Here is a 15,653-nt window from a genome sequence, read left to right as displayed (position 1 = left end):
CCACTATCCAAAACAACTTGCTGGGTACACAGGGAAGGACTTACTGGAGTATTTATACATTTGCACATTAAAGCTGCTCTTCAGATTCTTAAACCAGGGCTCCTGTCAGCTGGGAGGTTCCTACAGCCCTGCTCCGCCTGGTTCCCAGACAATCCTTCTGGTCGGGAGAATTAGGCCTTAGCCAGATCTTGGTCTGCAATATACCATTGATGCCTTCCTTTCTAAGCGAGGGGGAGGATGGTCTTGTGACGAAGGCTCAAAATCTGCAGCCAGAGTGGATGACTTTAGGGAAGTCCTTTCCCGGCTCCATGCCTCAGTTTCCCCATCTGTAAATGGGGAGTGATAGCAGTGATCTGTCTTGGTGAAGTGTTGGGAGGGCACATTCACTGATGTGTGTGATTGAGGCTGAATAGCTACATCCAAAAACCACTGACCTTTGGCCTGCTGGAAATCTGGACCCAAATTTAGCAGATGTATCGAGATGTAGGTGGGAAATGGTTTTCCTGTTCCATGAGAATTTCACAGATTTGAAAAAAAAAATCCCCTCCTGAAATGAGACAAAAATTCAAAATCTCAAGAACTTTTATAAGTTGAAAATCTGAACATTTCAGGTGGGGTCAATTGAGACTTTTTGGTTCAGTTTTGACTTAACTATAAATTAACTTAAAGCTTAGAAAATATCGAAACGTGACCCGGATGATTCTGAAACGGGAAAATCATCAAAACCGGCCCCTTTCCCAGGAACCATTTGGTTTCAACCAATCGGGATTGTTCACCCTAAAAAAGGCTTTTCAAAAACTCTCGCCGGCTGTAGACGTGACCGACAAGAGACTGCTCAGAAACACGGGCTTCCAGGGGCCAGGGTACTGTCATGTGCATTTCACAGCTCAGTGTTCAGGGCCAGGGCCAGCCGTTGTTACAGACAAGGATCCTGCTGTGGTCAGCTCCCTCTTGGCCTGCTGCTGGATGGAATCGGAATTGCTTAGCTGTGTTTCATAGGCCCTGTACCGCTAGCGAGGTTCTCCTTTAGTTCAAGGGGGAGGGAGCTGTGAGGTCAGTCCCTGCTTATCACTGAATTCGGAGCAGCCCCTGGGAGCCAGCACCATGAAGGGGTGGGTGCTGCTAGCTCTGTGCATACGGATTTGGAGGCAGACAAGAAAAAACAAAACCAGTGCTCTTGTATTAAGAGCTAAAATCAACCAAGCTGAGTTGTAACCAAAGGATCCCGGGGAGGCAGGAGAATCCCAGCTCCGATTGGGCCCAAGGAAATTCCATCCACAAGGTTTCCCCCTCTCCCCACTGCAAGATTTGGAGGTACACACATTACATCATCCGAGCAAGCTCTCCAGGGCTTTGTCACCTGGCCTCTACTGACAGGTGCTGGCTTTTCACCTGTGCCACTTTCACCACCATGGGTCAGAACATCAGCTGGTGTGAATGGGCTCTGCTCCCTCGACTCCCTGAGTGAGTCCCACCAGCTGGGGGGCTCTGGCCTCAAGGAGTTTCATTTCCTCCTGCTGTGGCTTCTCCGGACAGTCACGACTGGTTTGCGGCTGCATTCCAACAGCCTAAACCCTAACGGTTATTGTAAAGCCTTCAGACTGAGCGAGGAGTTTCAAACCCATGGGGGAAGGGCGGGGAATGGGTGGGAGCCCTGGGGCGCCCCAGGAGATGCCTCATTCCCCAAAGCAGGCTGCCCGTCAGACATTAATTGTTTGGGATGGAAAAGCTTTTTCTCTCCTGAGGCCTCAGAGAAAGTCAAAATTAGCACTTCAATGGGGAGGATTTAGAAATGTGCAACATTCAGAGCTTGATAATGTCAAGTTATTTTTTCTTTAAACGGGAAGGAAAGGGAAAGTTTAGAGCCGCTTTTTGTCTCGACTGGAAAGCTGAATTCCAGCCTAGGGGACTTTGCTTCTTGCTAATGATCTGGGCCTCGGCCGAAGCTTGGGGCTCTCCGGCCTGGTGCATGGAATCAGGGTTTGGCACATGCCCCTTTAAGAGCCCCCTTTGCGGAACTGAAGTGCTGGGTAAAGTCTGGGTTTGCGCTGATCTGAAAGGGGTGAGCTGCCAAAGTGCTGTCTGCCCCTGGAGAATGCCAGCAGCCAACCTCGCATCAACCCCAGCCCATCCGTGACTGAGTCTCTGCTTAGATTGCTGTCAAGGGAGCCAATTAGTGCCAGGAGATGGATCGAGACCCACCAGCTTCATGACCACCAGACTAATGGCACATGGACACTTTTGTCACTGCAGCTTGGGACTGGATTCCAGCTCAGGCTAGAGGCTCTGTATATGCCATTCCCTAAGCCAGCCAGTCCACCCCAAACTGGCCCATATTCCTTTCTCCCTTCCCCCGAGCCAACCAGTTCCCCACCCTGGGGGCCAGATGGGAGCCAGCACCCCCATAGAGGGGAAAGCCCTGTGTCCCAGTCCCTCCTACCCTGGGACTGGCTCAGAGCCAGTGCCCGCTAGAGGGGAAAGGCGCATATCCAATCCCTGAGGATATCCAACCTTCTCATCAGAGAGGTGCAGCATCCCAGCAGCTGCTCTCTGGGCTTGTCTGTTTCGGACCTCCCGCAGGCCCAGAGCCCAGCTGTTGTCTGGCCACTCCAAGGGACGTTTGGAGGGAAGCGGCTGCTGAGTGGACCATGGCCCCATTGCTCTCTGAGAGCAGGCGTGAACGGCAACTCCTGACTTGGGAGGGGTATGGCCCCTTTGCTAGGAACCCACTGACTGCCCATTGACTGAGCCCAGCCGTGCCTCATGATTGAGGGGTGGGCTCAAGCTCGAAGCTCCGTGGGATGCAGGATCATTCCTTCCACAGCCCTGATACTTTCACCTCTGGGCCGGCTGTTTTGTGGGGAACAAGTGTTGCTGCTGAGCCAGTGAGGGGATCTTGGGCCCAGTTCTCAGCAGTGCCCAGTATCCGTAGCTCAGGGGGCCTGCAACTCCCCAGTTCTGCCAGCCCAGTCCTCACCGTAGCACAGAGCAGCCTCAGGGCTGCTCTAAATGGCCCTGGCAGCTGCATTCGGGACAACCCCCCACACACGCTGTGCAGGTGGACGGCAGAGAAGGGGACTACACTGGCCTTACCTCATCTTGGGGACTCCCCCATGTCAAAGGGGACCCTCTGCTCGGCCACTCCCCAGCTTCACCAGCCCTTTGCACAAGTCCGAAAGCCTGAGGGAGGCTCTGACTCCAGGTCTGGGAGGAATCTGCAGGAGGAAAGACCCCGTTACCCTGCAGAGATGAAGGCTGAGGGCTGAGCAGGGGTTGCGTGAACAGGTTCTGCATCAAAGCGAGAGAGGCAAGGGGCACCGGCAGCAATCAGCCCGGTCACAGATGGCTCCCTCCACCAGCTGGGAATGTCCCAGCACAGCACAGCCTTTCCAAACAATACAATGATTCACAGATACAAAGAGTTTAAGGCCAGACGGGACCATTTGATCATCTGATCTGTGCTCCTGGATAACACATGCCAGTCAGTCCTGCTGTGTTCAGTCCAATAACTTGGGTTTGACTAATACATCTCCAGGAAGGCATTTGGTCTGGAGCTGACTATATCAAGAGATGGAGAATGAACCACTGCCCTTGGGAGTTTGGTCCAGGGTTAATCACCATCATTGTTAAACATCGGGGCCTTATTTCTCCTTGGAATTTGGCTGGCTTCCGCTTCCAGCCACTGGATTTTGTTTGGCCTCTCTCTGCTAGATTAAAGAGCCCTTTGGCAACCAGTATTTCCTCCCCATGAAAACCCTTATACACCATGATCAAGGCACCTCTTGATCTCCTATATTTACTTGTAAAGATTCCTGGAGGTGAGAGACACTGCCCCGTGGAGCTGGAAAAGCAGGGCCAGGTGGGGAGAGAAATTTGTTGAAATGTCAAAAACATTTTTATTTACAAGCTGTGAAAAGAAATTTGTTGGGGGGTGGGGGGGGTTATTTTTTGCAAAACATTTGACCAAAATTTTCCAGTGTTGCCTATTCAGTCTTTGCATTTCCCCTCCCCTCTGCCTCCTTTTCCTTTTCGCCACAGAAAAAGGAGGAGGGAAAAGGAAAAAAATAAATCTGAAAATTTAACATTAACGTTTATGTCAAAAAAAACCCCCAGAATGTGCCAGCCCCCAGCCTCCTCACACACATTTGTCCTGACTTTTGCCCCACCAATGGCCACTTTTTTTCATGGAAAAAATATGCCATTTGAGACATTTTGCCCGTTCTCTGCCATGCGCACCTTATAGTGCGGGGGGCAGATGGATGGTTGGACAGACAGACACACAGACGGGCTTCTGCTCTCTGAATCTCTCCATCTCATCTGTGGTCCTGTGACTCGGAGGAGCGCTGTCACGTGCTGTGTTTGCAGCCAGATTTCCCCCCCAGTTAAGATGACGCGCCCTTGATGAGCGCTGGACATGCGACCACACTGATGGTTTTGTGAGAAATAAACTCTCTGTCTGTGAGCTCCCATGCTCCTCCCTGCTCCCACTGGCTTCCCTCAGACAGTGTGCCAGAGCTGAGCCGTTTACAAACTGGACAGAGACCGCAGAAGGGATCTGGGCATGGCTAGTGGGGAAATGCTATAATCCATCTGCTTTGACAGCTGCGTATAGGGAGGCTGCATGGATGAGGAGCCAGGAGACTTAGGAGCTGTTCCTGTCTTTGCCACGGACCTGCAGGGTGGCCTTGGGAAAGTCACTTTCCCTCTAGGTGCCTCAGTTTCCTCTCCCACCCTCTATCTATCGCGACTGAGCTCTCTGGGGCAGGGACAGTCTCCTGCTCCATGTCTGTGCAGCGTGCTGCACGATGGGGCCCTGATCTCAGTTATGTCCTCTGGATGGTACTGTAAGTGACAGAGTGGGGGGACCAGACAAACATAAGGTATGCGCCTTGTCCCAAGGCAATGGAGAGACACCAGGCGAGCTTTGGATGGGCTGTATGTCAGCAGAACGTGGCACTAACTGGAGCCTCCTTTCCCATCTGTCAGGAGCCATCACCAGCTCAAGTGCACAGCCCATGTGCCAGAGCAATAAGTGTCCGGGCTGGGTGCCCGGGTAGTGCCATGAGACGCCAGCATCCTGGTGCCAGCAGCGGGGCGCTGAGTGGACGCCTCCCAGACACAACACTGCCACTGGGCTAATTACATCTCCTCCCAATAACATCCCTGCCCCTGCCACCACCAGGGGCCCCGGCGCCATCACCTGGCACCTCCTGCCTATGGAGACATTATTAGATCTGATCAGGCACCAGGATATCCCAGCAGGGTGGGAGCTAGCGACCCTGCACTGCCAGCAGCAGCTGCCACGTGGCGCTCATTGGAGAGCGGCGTGGCCTGGTGGGAATCCACCCACCACCTGGAATCCTGAGGTCTCAGGGCTCTGCAGAGCCCAGCCTCATGGCATCCCTTGGGCAATGCACCTGGGGCAGTAGCCCTGGCCTGCCTTCCACAGCCACAGAGGGTGCCAGATAGGACGGGACCAACAAGGTTCTACCACCCGGGCGAATCTGAGCCCTGTGGAGTCTCCTGAGCCCAGTGGGGAGGGAGCATCGGTCACTGTGTGCCGGCTCCAGCCTTACTCCAGGGAGAGTGGGGCACAGGAGCAGCCGGGGCTGCGATTGTGCCAAAGGGCTGAGGCCTGGGGACAAGGAATCCACCCACCTCGGAGGGGCAGGGGGGCCTCCAGGATGGGGAGGGGATGTTGCTGTGAATCCTGGGGCAGCGCCTGGCTGGATTCTCCAGCTGCACAGGTCACAGAGTGCTCACATGGTGGGGGGTTCTTCTCCAGCAGAGCCGACCCCTGGGCTGGAAGGCCCCCCAGTAACTAATGCCAATGGCTAGAGCCATCCGGATGGAGGATCTCCTTCCTTCTGGGGGAAGGAGAAGCCCCAACACAGGAGGGGGGGAAATCGCAGCTGGGGTCTGATCTCGGTGACCCTGGTGTAAATTCAGAGTCAGGGCCACATCCTGCTCTTGGTGACACTGGCGTAAATCCAGAGTGACTGTTGATTTCAGTGGATTTACACAAGTATCCAACTGCAGCCCTAGACGCAGCTCAGAGCCAGCGTCCTATCTCCGACAGCACCAGCTGCTGCATAGCCGGGGCAAGAATCCCCGAAAGGGGCAGTTACAAGCCCAGGTCCTAGTCTCTCTCTGCCCAGACAGCTGGCTCCTGGAATGGCCTGGCCTCCTTGCTGGCCATTGTGTGTGGGAGCCTGGGGTGCGGGGGGCAGGAGGAGGACTGCGGGCTGGTTAAAATTGCTGCATTTTGTATCCTGAACAAAGAGCAGCAAGGTGCATTGAGGCCAACCGGGGCTGTAAAAGCAGCCGGCAGTTGCGTCGCCGCATGCTGGGATGGGAGAATGATTTGTCTGAACTTCCTCTCCTAGATTGGAGAGCAAATGATTTAGAAAATCGTAATTGGCGCTGCAGTAAAACAGATTAATGGGAGATTTTAAGCAAGCAGTGTTGCCGTCTTTGTGCAGCACGCGCAGCCACAGCAGGAGGCCGCTGCTGAATGGTAACGCTCGGGAACAGGAGATCTGGAGCACGCCAGCTGGAGGCCGGGCATGGCTCTGCTGATCCCCTCAGTCCCGACCCACAGGCCCCCTGCTGTCCCGCAAACAAGCCATGGGACTGTGTGTGTGTTGGGGGCAGGTCCTCTGCTGCAACAATCCATGCTCACTCCAGCAAGCAGCTCAGTGAGCGAGCCTGTCAGGGTCCCTGCAGGGTGGGACACCAAGATCTGGCTCTGCAGCCCTGGCGGGTCCGTAATGCAGAAGATCAGGCTTCACAAAGCCCCAGTGACATGGAGGAAAGAGGGGGCCCATCCTCTTTGTGGGGAGCTCTCTCCCCCCTCAGCACATCACCCGTTAGCGACTCTAGAGAACCCACAGGGAGAGGGAGAGTCCATCGCTTTGCTGGGCGCAGCACAGACAGAGTGAGACAGTTCTGCTCAGAGCGGTGCAGGCCCATTATCCCCTGTTTACAGCTGAGGCCCTTGAGAGAGGCAGGGACTGGCCCAAGGTCATAGAATAGCAGGGTTGGAAGGGACCTCAAGAGGTCATCTAGTCCAACCCCCTGCTCAAAGCAGGACCAATCCCCAATTTTTGCCCCAGATCCCTAAACGGCCCCCTCAAGGATTGAGCTCACAAGCCTGGGTTTAGCAGGCCAGTGCTCAAACCACTGAGCTATCCCATAGGGAGGCTATGGCCGAGCTGGGACTTGAACCCAGATCTCCTGAGCCTGCCCCCTACATGTAGGGCTCTGTGATGGGGCTGCAGGTCTCGGGCCAGCAGGGAGAACAAGAAATGTCCAAAACACCTTGAGTTTTAAGCCTTTTGCATTTCTAGAGTGGCACCAATGGGCGAGGGTGAGGAGGTAGCTTTGGGGCCCTGAAATCGATCCAAGCAGCAGGAAGAGACAGGGGCAAATGTTGGGCCAGGGGCTGGCTGGGCTATTGTAGCCCTGAGCGCCCCACGCACAGCTCTGCCAATGCCCCTCAATCCCAGCCTGCCGTCCCCTGCTCTCCCAGCCCCAGCCCTTACTGAGCAGAGACAGACAGCAGTGGCATGCTGGGGACAAACCTCCCTTGGGAGCACGAACTAACTCCTCCGTCTCCTTTGGTGGATGGCCTCAGCCTGGGTTCGAAGGCGGGTCGGGTGGCCCGTTCCCGTGTCACTGCACAGGGCGCTGTTCGCCCATGGCTTTCGATCCCTCCTCCTGCCTGACCCCACCCGCCGGCTGCTCTCCTGGCCCCATCCAGCCGCCTCTCCAAGCACCCAGTTCCAGAGGCATCTTCTCACCGAGAATGGGATTAAATCCTCTCCGTTTAAAGCCGTCTCCCTACGTGGAGATGATATTGCACCGCAGGCCATTTCTTCTCCATTACTCACCGGGAGGTTGGGTGTCACGGGGGCCTCAGTGCCCACTGGTGATTTACGAGCTGGTGCAGGCACTAAACAAACAGGGAGCGGGGTACGGGGCGAATTTGTCTTCAAAAATCTCTCTCTCCTGGCAGGTTAAGGATGGTAAATGTGATGGGTGATGCCGGCTGCTGGCTCCTGCTCGGGTTGTCCCTCCTCCCTGTCTTTGGGCTGGGTAAGTGAAGCCAGGCCGGGCGAGCGCATGCCAAGGGGATTGCCACAGCTCCTGTTGCGCGCCCAATGGGGAAGGGGGGTTCCTTCCCCAAAGGGGGCGGGGTGGGCTGAGAAAGCCAGTGGGGCCTCAGGGGAAGTGGGGGGAGCTTTGCTGGGATGTCTGGCTTCATGAAGGCCCCCCCAGCCCAGTGCAATGCGGCCCCCTGGCAGGAGCAGCAGTGCAGGAGGATGGGGAGAGGGTTATTGTCCCGCTGCAATAAGTGCTGTGGAGTGGGGCCCCCTCCTGACCCCTCTAAATAGGGAGAGCTGCCCCCCATGCATTGCCAAGGAGCCTCCCCTACACCCCACTGCCCACACACATGGCTCCGGCCCTGCTCTGGCAGGGTGTGTATGTGGGATGGGGGAGGGGACAGGGGCTTGGTCTCTCTGGCAATTCCTGCTAATTGTGTGTGTGTTTGGGGGCAGGGGGAACTGAGACCCCGACAGCTGGGACCCCGCTACGATGTGCTAGCTTGCACCAAAGAGGCCAACGCACTTGGCCCCAGGTAGCTACTTCCTGGCTGCAGAAGAGCCGGTGCCCTGGGGTGAATGACTTCGTGTTGTACCCACCACCTCCCGAGCCCCCACAGGTTCACTCCACGGTCACAGATCTAGTCCCTGGGAGAGGAAGGCAGCATGGTCTGGGAGTCAGGACTCCCAGTTCTATTCCCAGCCCTGCCACCGATTTCCTCTGTGACCTTGGGCTAGTCACTGCCCCCCTCCATGCCTCAGTTTCCCCATCTGTAAAACAAGGACAATGACACTGACCCTGATTTGTAAAACTCTTTGGCCTCACTGCAGATGGCACGTGCCTGACAGAGAGCGCACGACTGTCCTGGCAGCACATGGAGCCTACCAGACCCAGCCGGGCGCTAATGCTCACCACCAATGCCCTATGTAGACACCCACCCCTGTAATGTGTGACTCATGACCCACCAAAACACTCAGCCCATTACTGGGTCCTTATCCCTGCAGCCATTCTGGGGGCTCGTCTCCTTCTGTCTATTGTAGAGTCCCGTATCCCTCCACCCGTCATGGGATGGGGGCCTGTTTCCCTTTCCCCACCGAGGAGCCCAGTATCCCTCCGCGGGTTGGAATGTGGTCAGAACCTGTATCCCTCCGCCTGTTTCCGTTTGCCCACCGAGGAGCCCAGTATCCCTCCGCCTGTTGGAGTGTGGCCAGAGCCTGTATCCCTCCGCCTGTTTCCGTTTGCCCACCGAGGAGCCCAGTATCCCTCCGCCTGTTGGAGTGTGGCCAGAGCCTGTATCCCTCCGCCTGTTGGAGTGTGGCCAGAGCCTGTATCCCTCCGCCTGTTTCCGTTTGCCCACCGAGGAGCCCAGTATCCCTCCGCCTGTTGGAGTGTGGCCAGAGCCTGTATCCCTCCGCCTGTTTGAGCATGGGCAGGACCTGTATCCCTCCGCCTGTTTGAGGTGTCCCCCAGTGGCATTCAGGCAGGTTCTAGCTACAGGTGCAGCCCAAGCAAAAGTGTCCCAGTGCCCTGCCCAGAGTCTCTCTCTGGGAAGCTCAGTCCCCAGTACCGCGCCTTCCCTCCCCAGCCAAAACGTAAACCAACATGGCCATAGCACACGTGTGCAAATGCTTACAGCCAACCCAACAGCGAACCCCACTAACAATCTTCAAGGAAGAAAAGGAGGACTAGTGGCACCTTAGAGACGAACCAATTTATCGGAGCATGAGCTTTCGTGAGCTACAGCTCACTTCACCGGATGCAGCTCACGAAAGCCCATGCTCAGATAAATTGCTTCGTCTCTAAGGTGCCACAAGTCCTCCTGTTCTTTTTGCGGATACAGACTAACACGGCTGCTGCTCTGAAACCAATCTTCAGGGAGCGTCTGGAGCGCCCAGGGCAGTTGTCTCGGCCTGTGGGCTGCCCTGGAACACCATCACCGCCGCTGGCAGGAGGTGGCTGGTCCCACTTCTCCTGGGAGTGCCATGGCCTGGGGCTCCGTTGTCCCACCCTGCCATGGTTGTTGCGTGTCTGAGATGCTCTAGGACACAGGGACCGACTCAGTGCTCCTCATCTCCCTCCCTTCTGGGATTTGGAGAAGGTGCCGCCCATTCCCCCGGCGAATGTCTCTGTCCAGGGGGACAACCCCATCTGACCCCAGCGCTACCTGTTTGTGACACTCCTGCTGCTTAGCACCATTGTTTCCCATCACAGAGACACCCAGCGACCCCAGATTTTTTGTTTGCCTTGTCTGTCTCTGTAGACGTCTGCAAGTCCCCTGTGACTCTTGACATCGGTTTCTAACCGTGCCGGCACTCCAGGTGTCAGTTTCCTGTTGAACAAAATGTCAGCAAGTGACACCCCAGCTTCGCTGGCGGGACGCCGCAGTGCTAAGTAGGGATCAGCCTGGCACTGCAGCCTCTTTCAGTCGATGCTTTATGATGCTGACACAATTTTTAACCAGCCCAGTGGATTGAAGATAACGGGGCCTGGGGGTCACCTGTCTAAACCCAGACACCACTGCAAACTGCTTAAACTCACACCCACTGCGCTGCAGCCCACCGTCAGCCATCACAATGCGATACACACTGCGTCTAGCAAAAATAGGTTTGATACGCTCAATCCCATGGTCAGCGGGAGTATCTGCCAGTAAGGCTCTCTCAGGGAAGTGAGAATAATTGCCTGGGATTAGTGCAGGCTTTTTTTCCCCCAGCCAGCATAAATAAATCTGTACCTATTTTGCTCCAGGGGGGCAGTTTGTCCTGTGTCACCAGCAGGGTTCTTTTTCTTGACTTTTCCTGTATTTTTTAGCTAGGCAATAAGGTCTAACAGCTTCCTGAATGTCGCTGTTCATTTGGGGCCAGTATAAAAAACACCTCTGGCCCTTCGCTTAGATTTTTCTATGTCTAAATGACCTTCATGTGTCCTTTAACATCTTCTTTTGCAACAATTCAGGAATCCCCACCCTGCTGCTTTGAAAAAAAATTCCCATCTCCTACAGAGAGTTCCTCCCTGGGTTGGTGCGAGCATAATTGGCCTGATGGAGGGCTGTTCTGAATCAGAGCGCTGAGGAGAGGCAGAGTGAATCTAAGAGTCCAAATTATGTTCTGTCAACCAGTTGGGGTACAGTATAAGTCAATGACATGGGGAATAATCCCAACTAAATCAAAAGTAGTTGTTTTAGCAGGAACTATTTAGGTTTACACCATAAATTACTGTAAACTCTTCCTCTGCTCTATTATCTGCTAGTATCTTCATTAAATTCACTTTATAGGTAACAATGAACATTTATGGAATGACAGAATTTGGAATTAGAAGATACCATGCACTAGAACATAAACCCCACCGGTGTTCGCTCCCTTTTCAGTTCCTCAGCATTCAGCCTCTGCAAGCCCGGAGTTTGGAGGAAGAGTTCTGAGGCCAGTTAGTTCTCTCTTGTGCAATCTTTGGTTGCTGTTTGGAGTTCCAACTGCAAGAAAGACAGCTGTTCCTCAATGCCATGTGTTGGCTTCTTGACTGATCAGTCCCTTGGCTCCTTTCTGGCTTACAGTCCCTTTGCTCTCTGAGAATTTCTCTGTTCCTGTCACTGCCCTTTGGATACCTTCGGACGCTCACCAGAAGTTGTGAAACAGTGCTTCCTGTTTTCTTATCTTCACTCCAGCTCACTTCCTCCTTATTTCCTAAGTCTATTCCCCTTTAATTACAGTTTATCTTTTATTACATCTTATTTCCCTCCCATTTCATTCTTGCTCAGCTTTTCTCACCATTTGCTAACAATGTTTGTCTGATGATTTCTTAGAGATTCTTCTGTAAGTTTGGCCCTTGTTTATCTGCACTCTTCTTCCTTTAACTTTCCTTTTTTTCCTGTTCTACCTCTGCCTTGTCTCTTACTGTCCTTTTTGTGGCTAGCCCTGCTATTCCCCAGGCTCGGTCTTTCCTCTCCCTCCTGAACAGGACTTTCTCCCTTTCAGCTCTGTTCCTGGCGCCCCTCCGACGACACGACTGGGCCCTAGCCACTTGCTGCATCCCTTCTTTTCTGGTGCCTACTGCTGCCCCACTGGCGACTGGCCTCTCTGCCCCCCAGCACTGGGCAGCCTCCCTCTCACTCCCCCAGCTGTTTCTGCCACTGCCTATTTCACCTGCTTGCAGCAGGGCTTCAGGAGGAGGGCAGGAGCCACCGTCTGCTCTCACTCGCTGTTTTTTCCCCTTTTCCTCTCCCGGGCTGGAGCTCACCCTGCTTCAACTGTCCTGAGACACCATCTGGAGTTCCTGGGACTCCCCACGAGCAGCTGTCCCGGGCTTCCCTCTTGAACAAAAACACTGTGAGCCCCAAGAGGCTGCCTCCTAACCACCAGCCTGCGCTGCTCCCTTTGCTGTTTGGGCCCAGCAGCCTCCAGTCCAGGTGGGGCGTTACGCTAGGGGCTGGGAATATGCTGGCCCAGCCACCCTGTGCAAATACCAGCCATCACTCCCAGGCAGGAGCCTGGCAGTCCCAGCTCACCGTTTGTGGGAGGCTGGAGGGGTGTTTTTTAATCAGATCGACATGTACACTGTCTAGCTCTGGACTCAGCTGCAGCGCCCTTTTGACAAAAGCCTCCGTAATCAGCAGCTCTCTCCCGGGTTTGTATTCAACGTGCAAACCCTGTCCCTGGAGCTGAACAACTGATCTCCGTATGCTCAGGGGAGCCCGGGGGCGTTTGCCAGTCCACCTTGGCCATCGCTGTAAGCGGTTTATGGTCAGTTTCAGCTAGCGCCGGCCTCCCATCAATAGAGTCATGAAACTTTTTATGCCCCGGGACTCAGGCCAAAGCCGCCTTCTCTATCTGAGCACATTGATACTCAGGTTTTGTTAGCGACTGTGTCAGGGTTCCTTCCCCACTCTGAACTCTGAGGTACAGTTGTGGGGACCCACATGAAAGACCCCCTAAGCTTATTCTTACCAGCTTAGGTTAAAACTTCCCCAAGGCACAGATTTCTTTCTTGCCTTGGGATCACTGCCACCACCAAGTGATTTAACAAACAATCAGGGAAAGGACCACCTGGAGTCCTATTCCCCCCAAAATATTTCCCCAAGCCTACACCCCCTTTCCTGGGGAAGGCTTGAGCATATATCCTCACCAATTGGTTACAAATGAACGACAGACCCAAATCCCTGGGTCTTAGAACAATGGAAAAATCAGTCAGGTTCTTAAAAAAAAAGGATTTTATTTAAAGAGAAAAAGGTAAAAGAATCACCTCTGTAAACTTAGGCTGGTAGTTAGCGTTACAGAGTATCAGAAAATTCAAAGAGCCCAGAGGAACCCTCTCTAGCCTTAGTTTCAAAGTTACAACAAAACAGGGATAAACCTCCCTCTAGCAAAGGGAAAATTCACAAGTTGAGAAAACAAAGATAAACTCAAACACCTTGCCTGGCTGTTACTTACAAGTCTAAAATAGGAGAGATTTGTTCAGGAAGATTTGGAGAACATGGATTGATGTCCGGTCCAGTCCCTCTTAGTCCCAAGAGCCAACGGCCACAGAAACAAAGAACCCAAAACAAAATCTCTGCCCCCCCCCCACCAGATTTGAAAGTATCTTTTGTCCCCATTGGTTCCTTTGGTCAGGTGCCAACCAGGTTACTTGAGCTTCTTAACCCCTTACAGGTAAGGAGGAATTTAGGCTACCCCTATGGTTATGACACGATGTGACGCAGAAGCCGATTGTCTCCTGTTGGGACCGTGCTGCTGTAAGAGGGATGTGCCAGGCCCCTCGTTGGTGCTTATTGTCCGTCATCGAACCTCAGAACTGGGGCCTCCGTCAGTTTCTCAGACTCCAAGATTTGCATCCCTTGTCCTTTGGACACGCTCACAGATTGCTGGTTCGGACAGCTAGGTGGGGCACATTTTCTCTCCACAGTTCCCCTGCCTTGTTGTTTGGGGCAAGCATACAGGGGATGGCCTTGGCCTTCCTGTGACCTGCCCGTCCCCTCTGCTGGGTGAAGGTCTCTTACACGGACTTTACATTTTCATTTATTCAGCTTTAGCCCAGCAGCTCTGGCTCTTCCTAGAGCTGCCTGCAGCCTCTGGTCACTCTGCTCTTCCTCCCAGGATGTGCTTTTATATTTACAGTTCCCCCCGGAAGCAGGAGTTTGCCGAGCAAGCCACAGAACATGAGGCCGGGGCCGCTGGGAACCACACCCTGCCCTTCCTCCCTTTCCTGGGGGTGAGACCCTCTCTGCTCCCGACAGCCTCAGCCACCATCCTCTTTCACTCCGTAACTTCTCAAACCACCGATGTGTGCGTGGCTGCTCTGGAAAGACATTCCCAAGGTTCGCGCCTGTGGATGGCCCCACACGCAGAGGACTTCGGGAGAGAATCAGTATTAACGATCCCTCATAAAAAATAGCAAAGAATAAACTGCTAATGATCAGTAACAAATCGCCCACAATAATTAGCCAATAACAATGCATTAACAGGCAGCAATGGTTCCTAATGAACAATCAGAACAATTGCTGGCTTCTGTCGGGGCTCGTGCTGGGGACAGTAAAACCAGACTCAGCTTTAGTATCCAAGTTGCAGAATTAGACACTAAATAACTGGTAACAGCTGCAGGCCTGGAGTGGAGAGGCTGGTTCTGCTCCTTGCTGACTAGCGGGGGAGGATGCAGTGGCTGATATGCAGGCATTGCAAGGGGTACTTCCCCGCCCCCCCAGGTCATTAGCACCGCTCCAGGCCTAGGCACCCATATGCTCCTCTCCCTTCCAGGATCTCCTTTCCCAGCAGTCCACAGAGGGGCGTTACTGTTCCCTAAGATCAGTCTCATTGCCCAGCCATGTGGGGCCTTGCTTGATGGCTACTATTTGCTCTGAAGGCTCTGCCAGGCTGGGGGGCTCCACCTGTCCTGACACAGGGAGATCTTTGCCTGCTGACAAGAGTTGGCTCAGAGCCGCCTGCCGCCGAGCTGCACCGGAATTGATTTGTCCCCGGCGGTCTGGCGTCTGCAGTGTCCAAGAGCAGAGGGGTTTGGCACAGCTGACTGGACGCAGCCGTGACTTAGAATCATAGAATATCAGGGTTGGAAGGGACCTCAGGAGGTCGTCTAGTCCAACCCCCTGCTTAAAGCAGGACCAATCCCCAACAATCCCCAACTTCACCTGGGGCAGTGGAGATGCGGGGTCCACATGCACCATTGTGCACCCTCGTGTGCCTAGTGCAAGGACCCCGGGAGCTCCTGGTACACACAACCGCTCCCCTTGCCCTTCTGACTGGAGTCAGCTGGAAAGCCCCCAGCCAGCAGAGTGCACTGAGCATCCTAATGAGGGTGCCCCCAGCACCCTATCAGCCCCTGTGGCAGGTTACATGTTTACACCATTTTGACTCCCTCAATACAGGGAAATAATGCAGCTGGCAAAGTAGGTTTGAGTCTGAACACTTCAGAGTGATTGCCGGCCTCATGGGGCAGAGACTGTGGGGCAGAAGGGGCTGTGCACCAAGTGTGGGCACAGGGCAAGGAGCGGGACAAGGAGGCAAGAGGAAAAGTAGCAAAAGAAAAGCCATCCCCAGTTCGCGTTC

The 15,653-nt window shown here is 54.2% G+C and overlaps 1 protein-coding gene across 2 annotated transcripts in view; it reads left to right on the top strand.

Annotated features, from left to right (window-relative positions):
- NCAN (neurocan) overlaps positions 1-15,653 on the top strand; it is an 84,680-nt gene that overhangs the window by 14,898 nt on the left and 54,129 nt on the right. For both annotated transcript variants that reach the window (XM_084614882.1, XM_084614883.1), the window contains exon 2: positions 8,018-8,097. In XM_084614882.1, coding sequence (XP_084471008.1) covers positions 8,025-8,097 — 73 coding nt within the window. In that variant the 5' untranslated portion in view covers positions 8,018-8,024. The remainder of the gene's footprint in view (positions 1-8,017; positions 8,098-15,653) is intronic.

The sequence above is a fragment of the Lepidochelys olivacea genome (genome assembly GCF_965140295.1).
Source record: "Lepidochelys olivacea isolate rLepOli2 genome assembly, chromosome: 25".
NCBI lineage: Eukaryota > Metazoa > Chordata > Testudines > Cheloniidae > Lepidochelys > Lepidochelys olivacea.
This window is presented reverse-complemented; position numbering and strand designations above follow the sequence as displayed.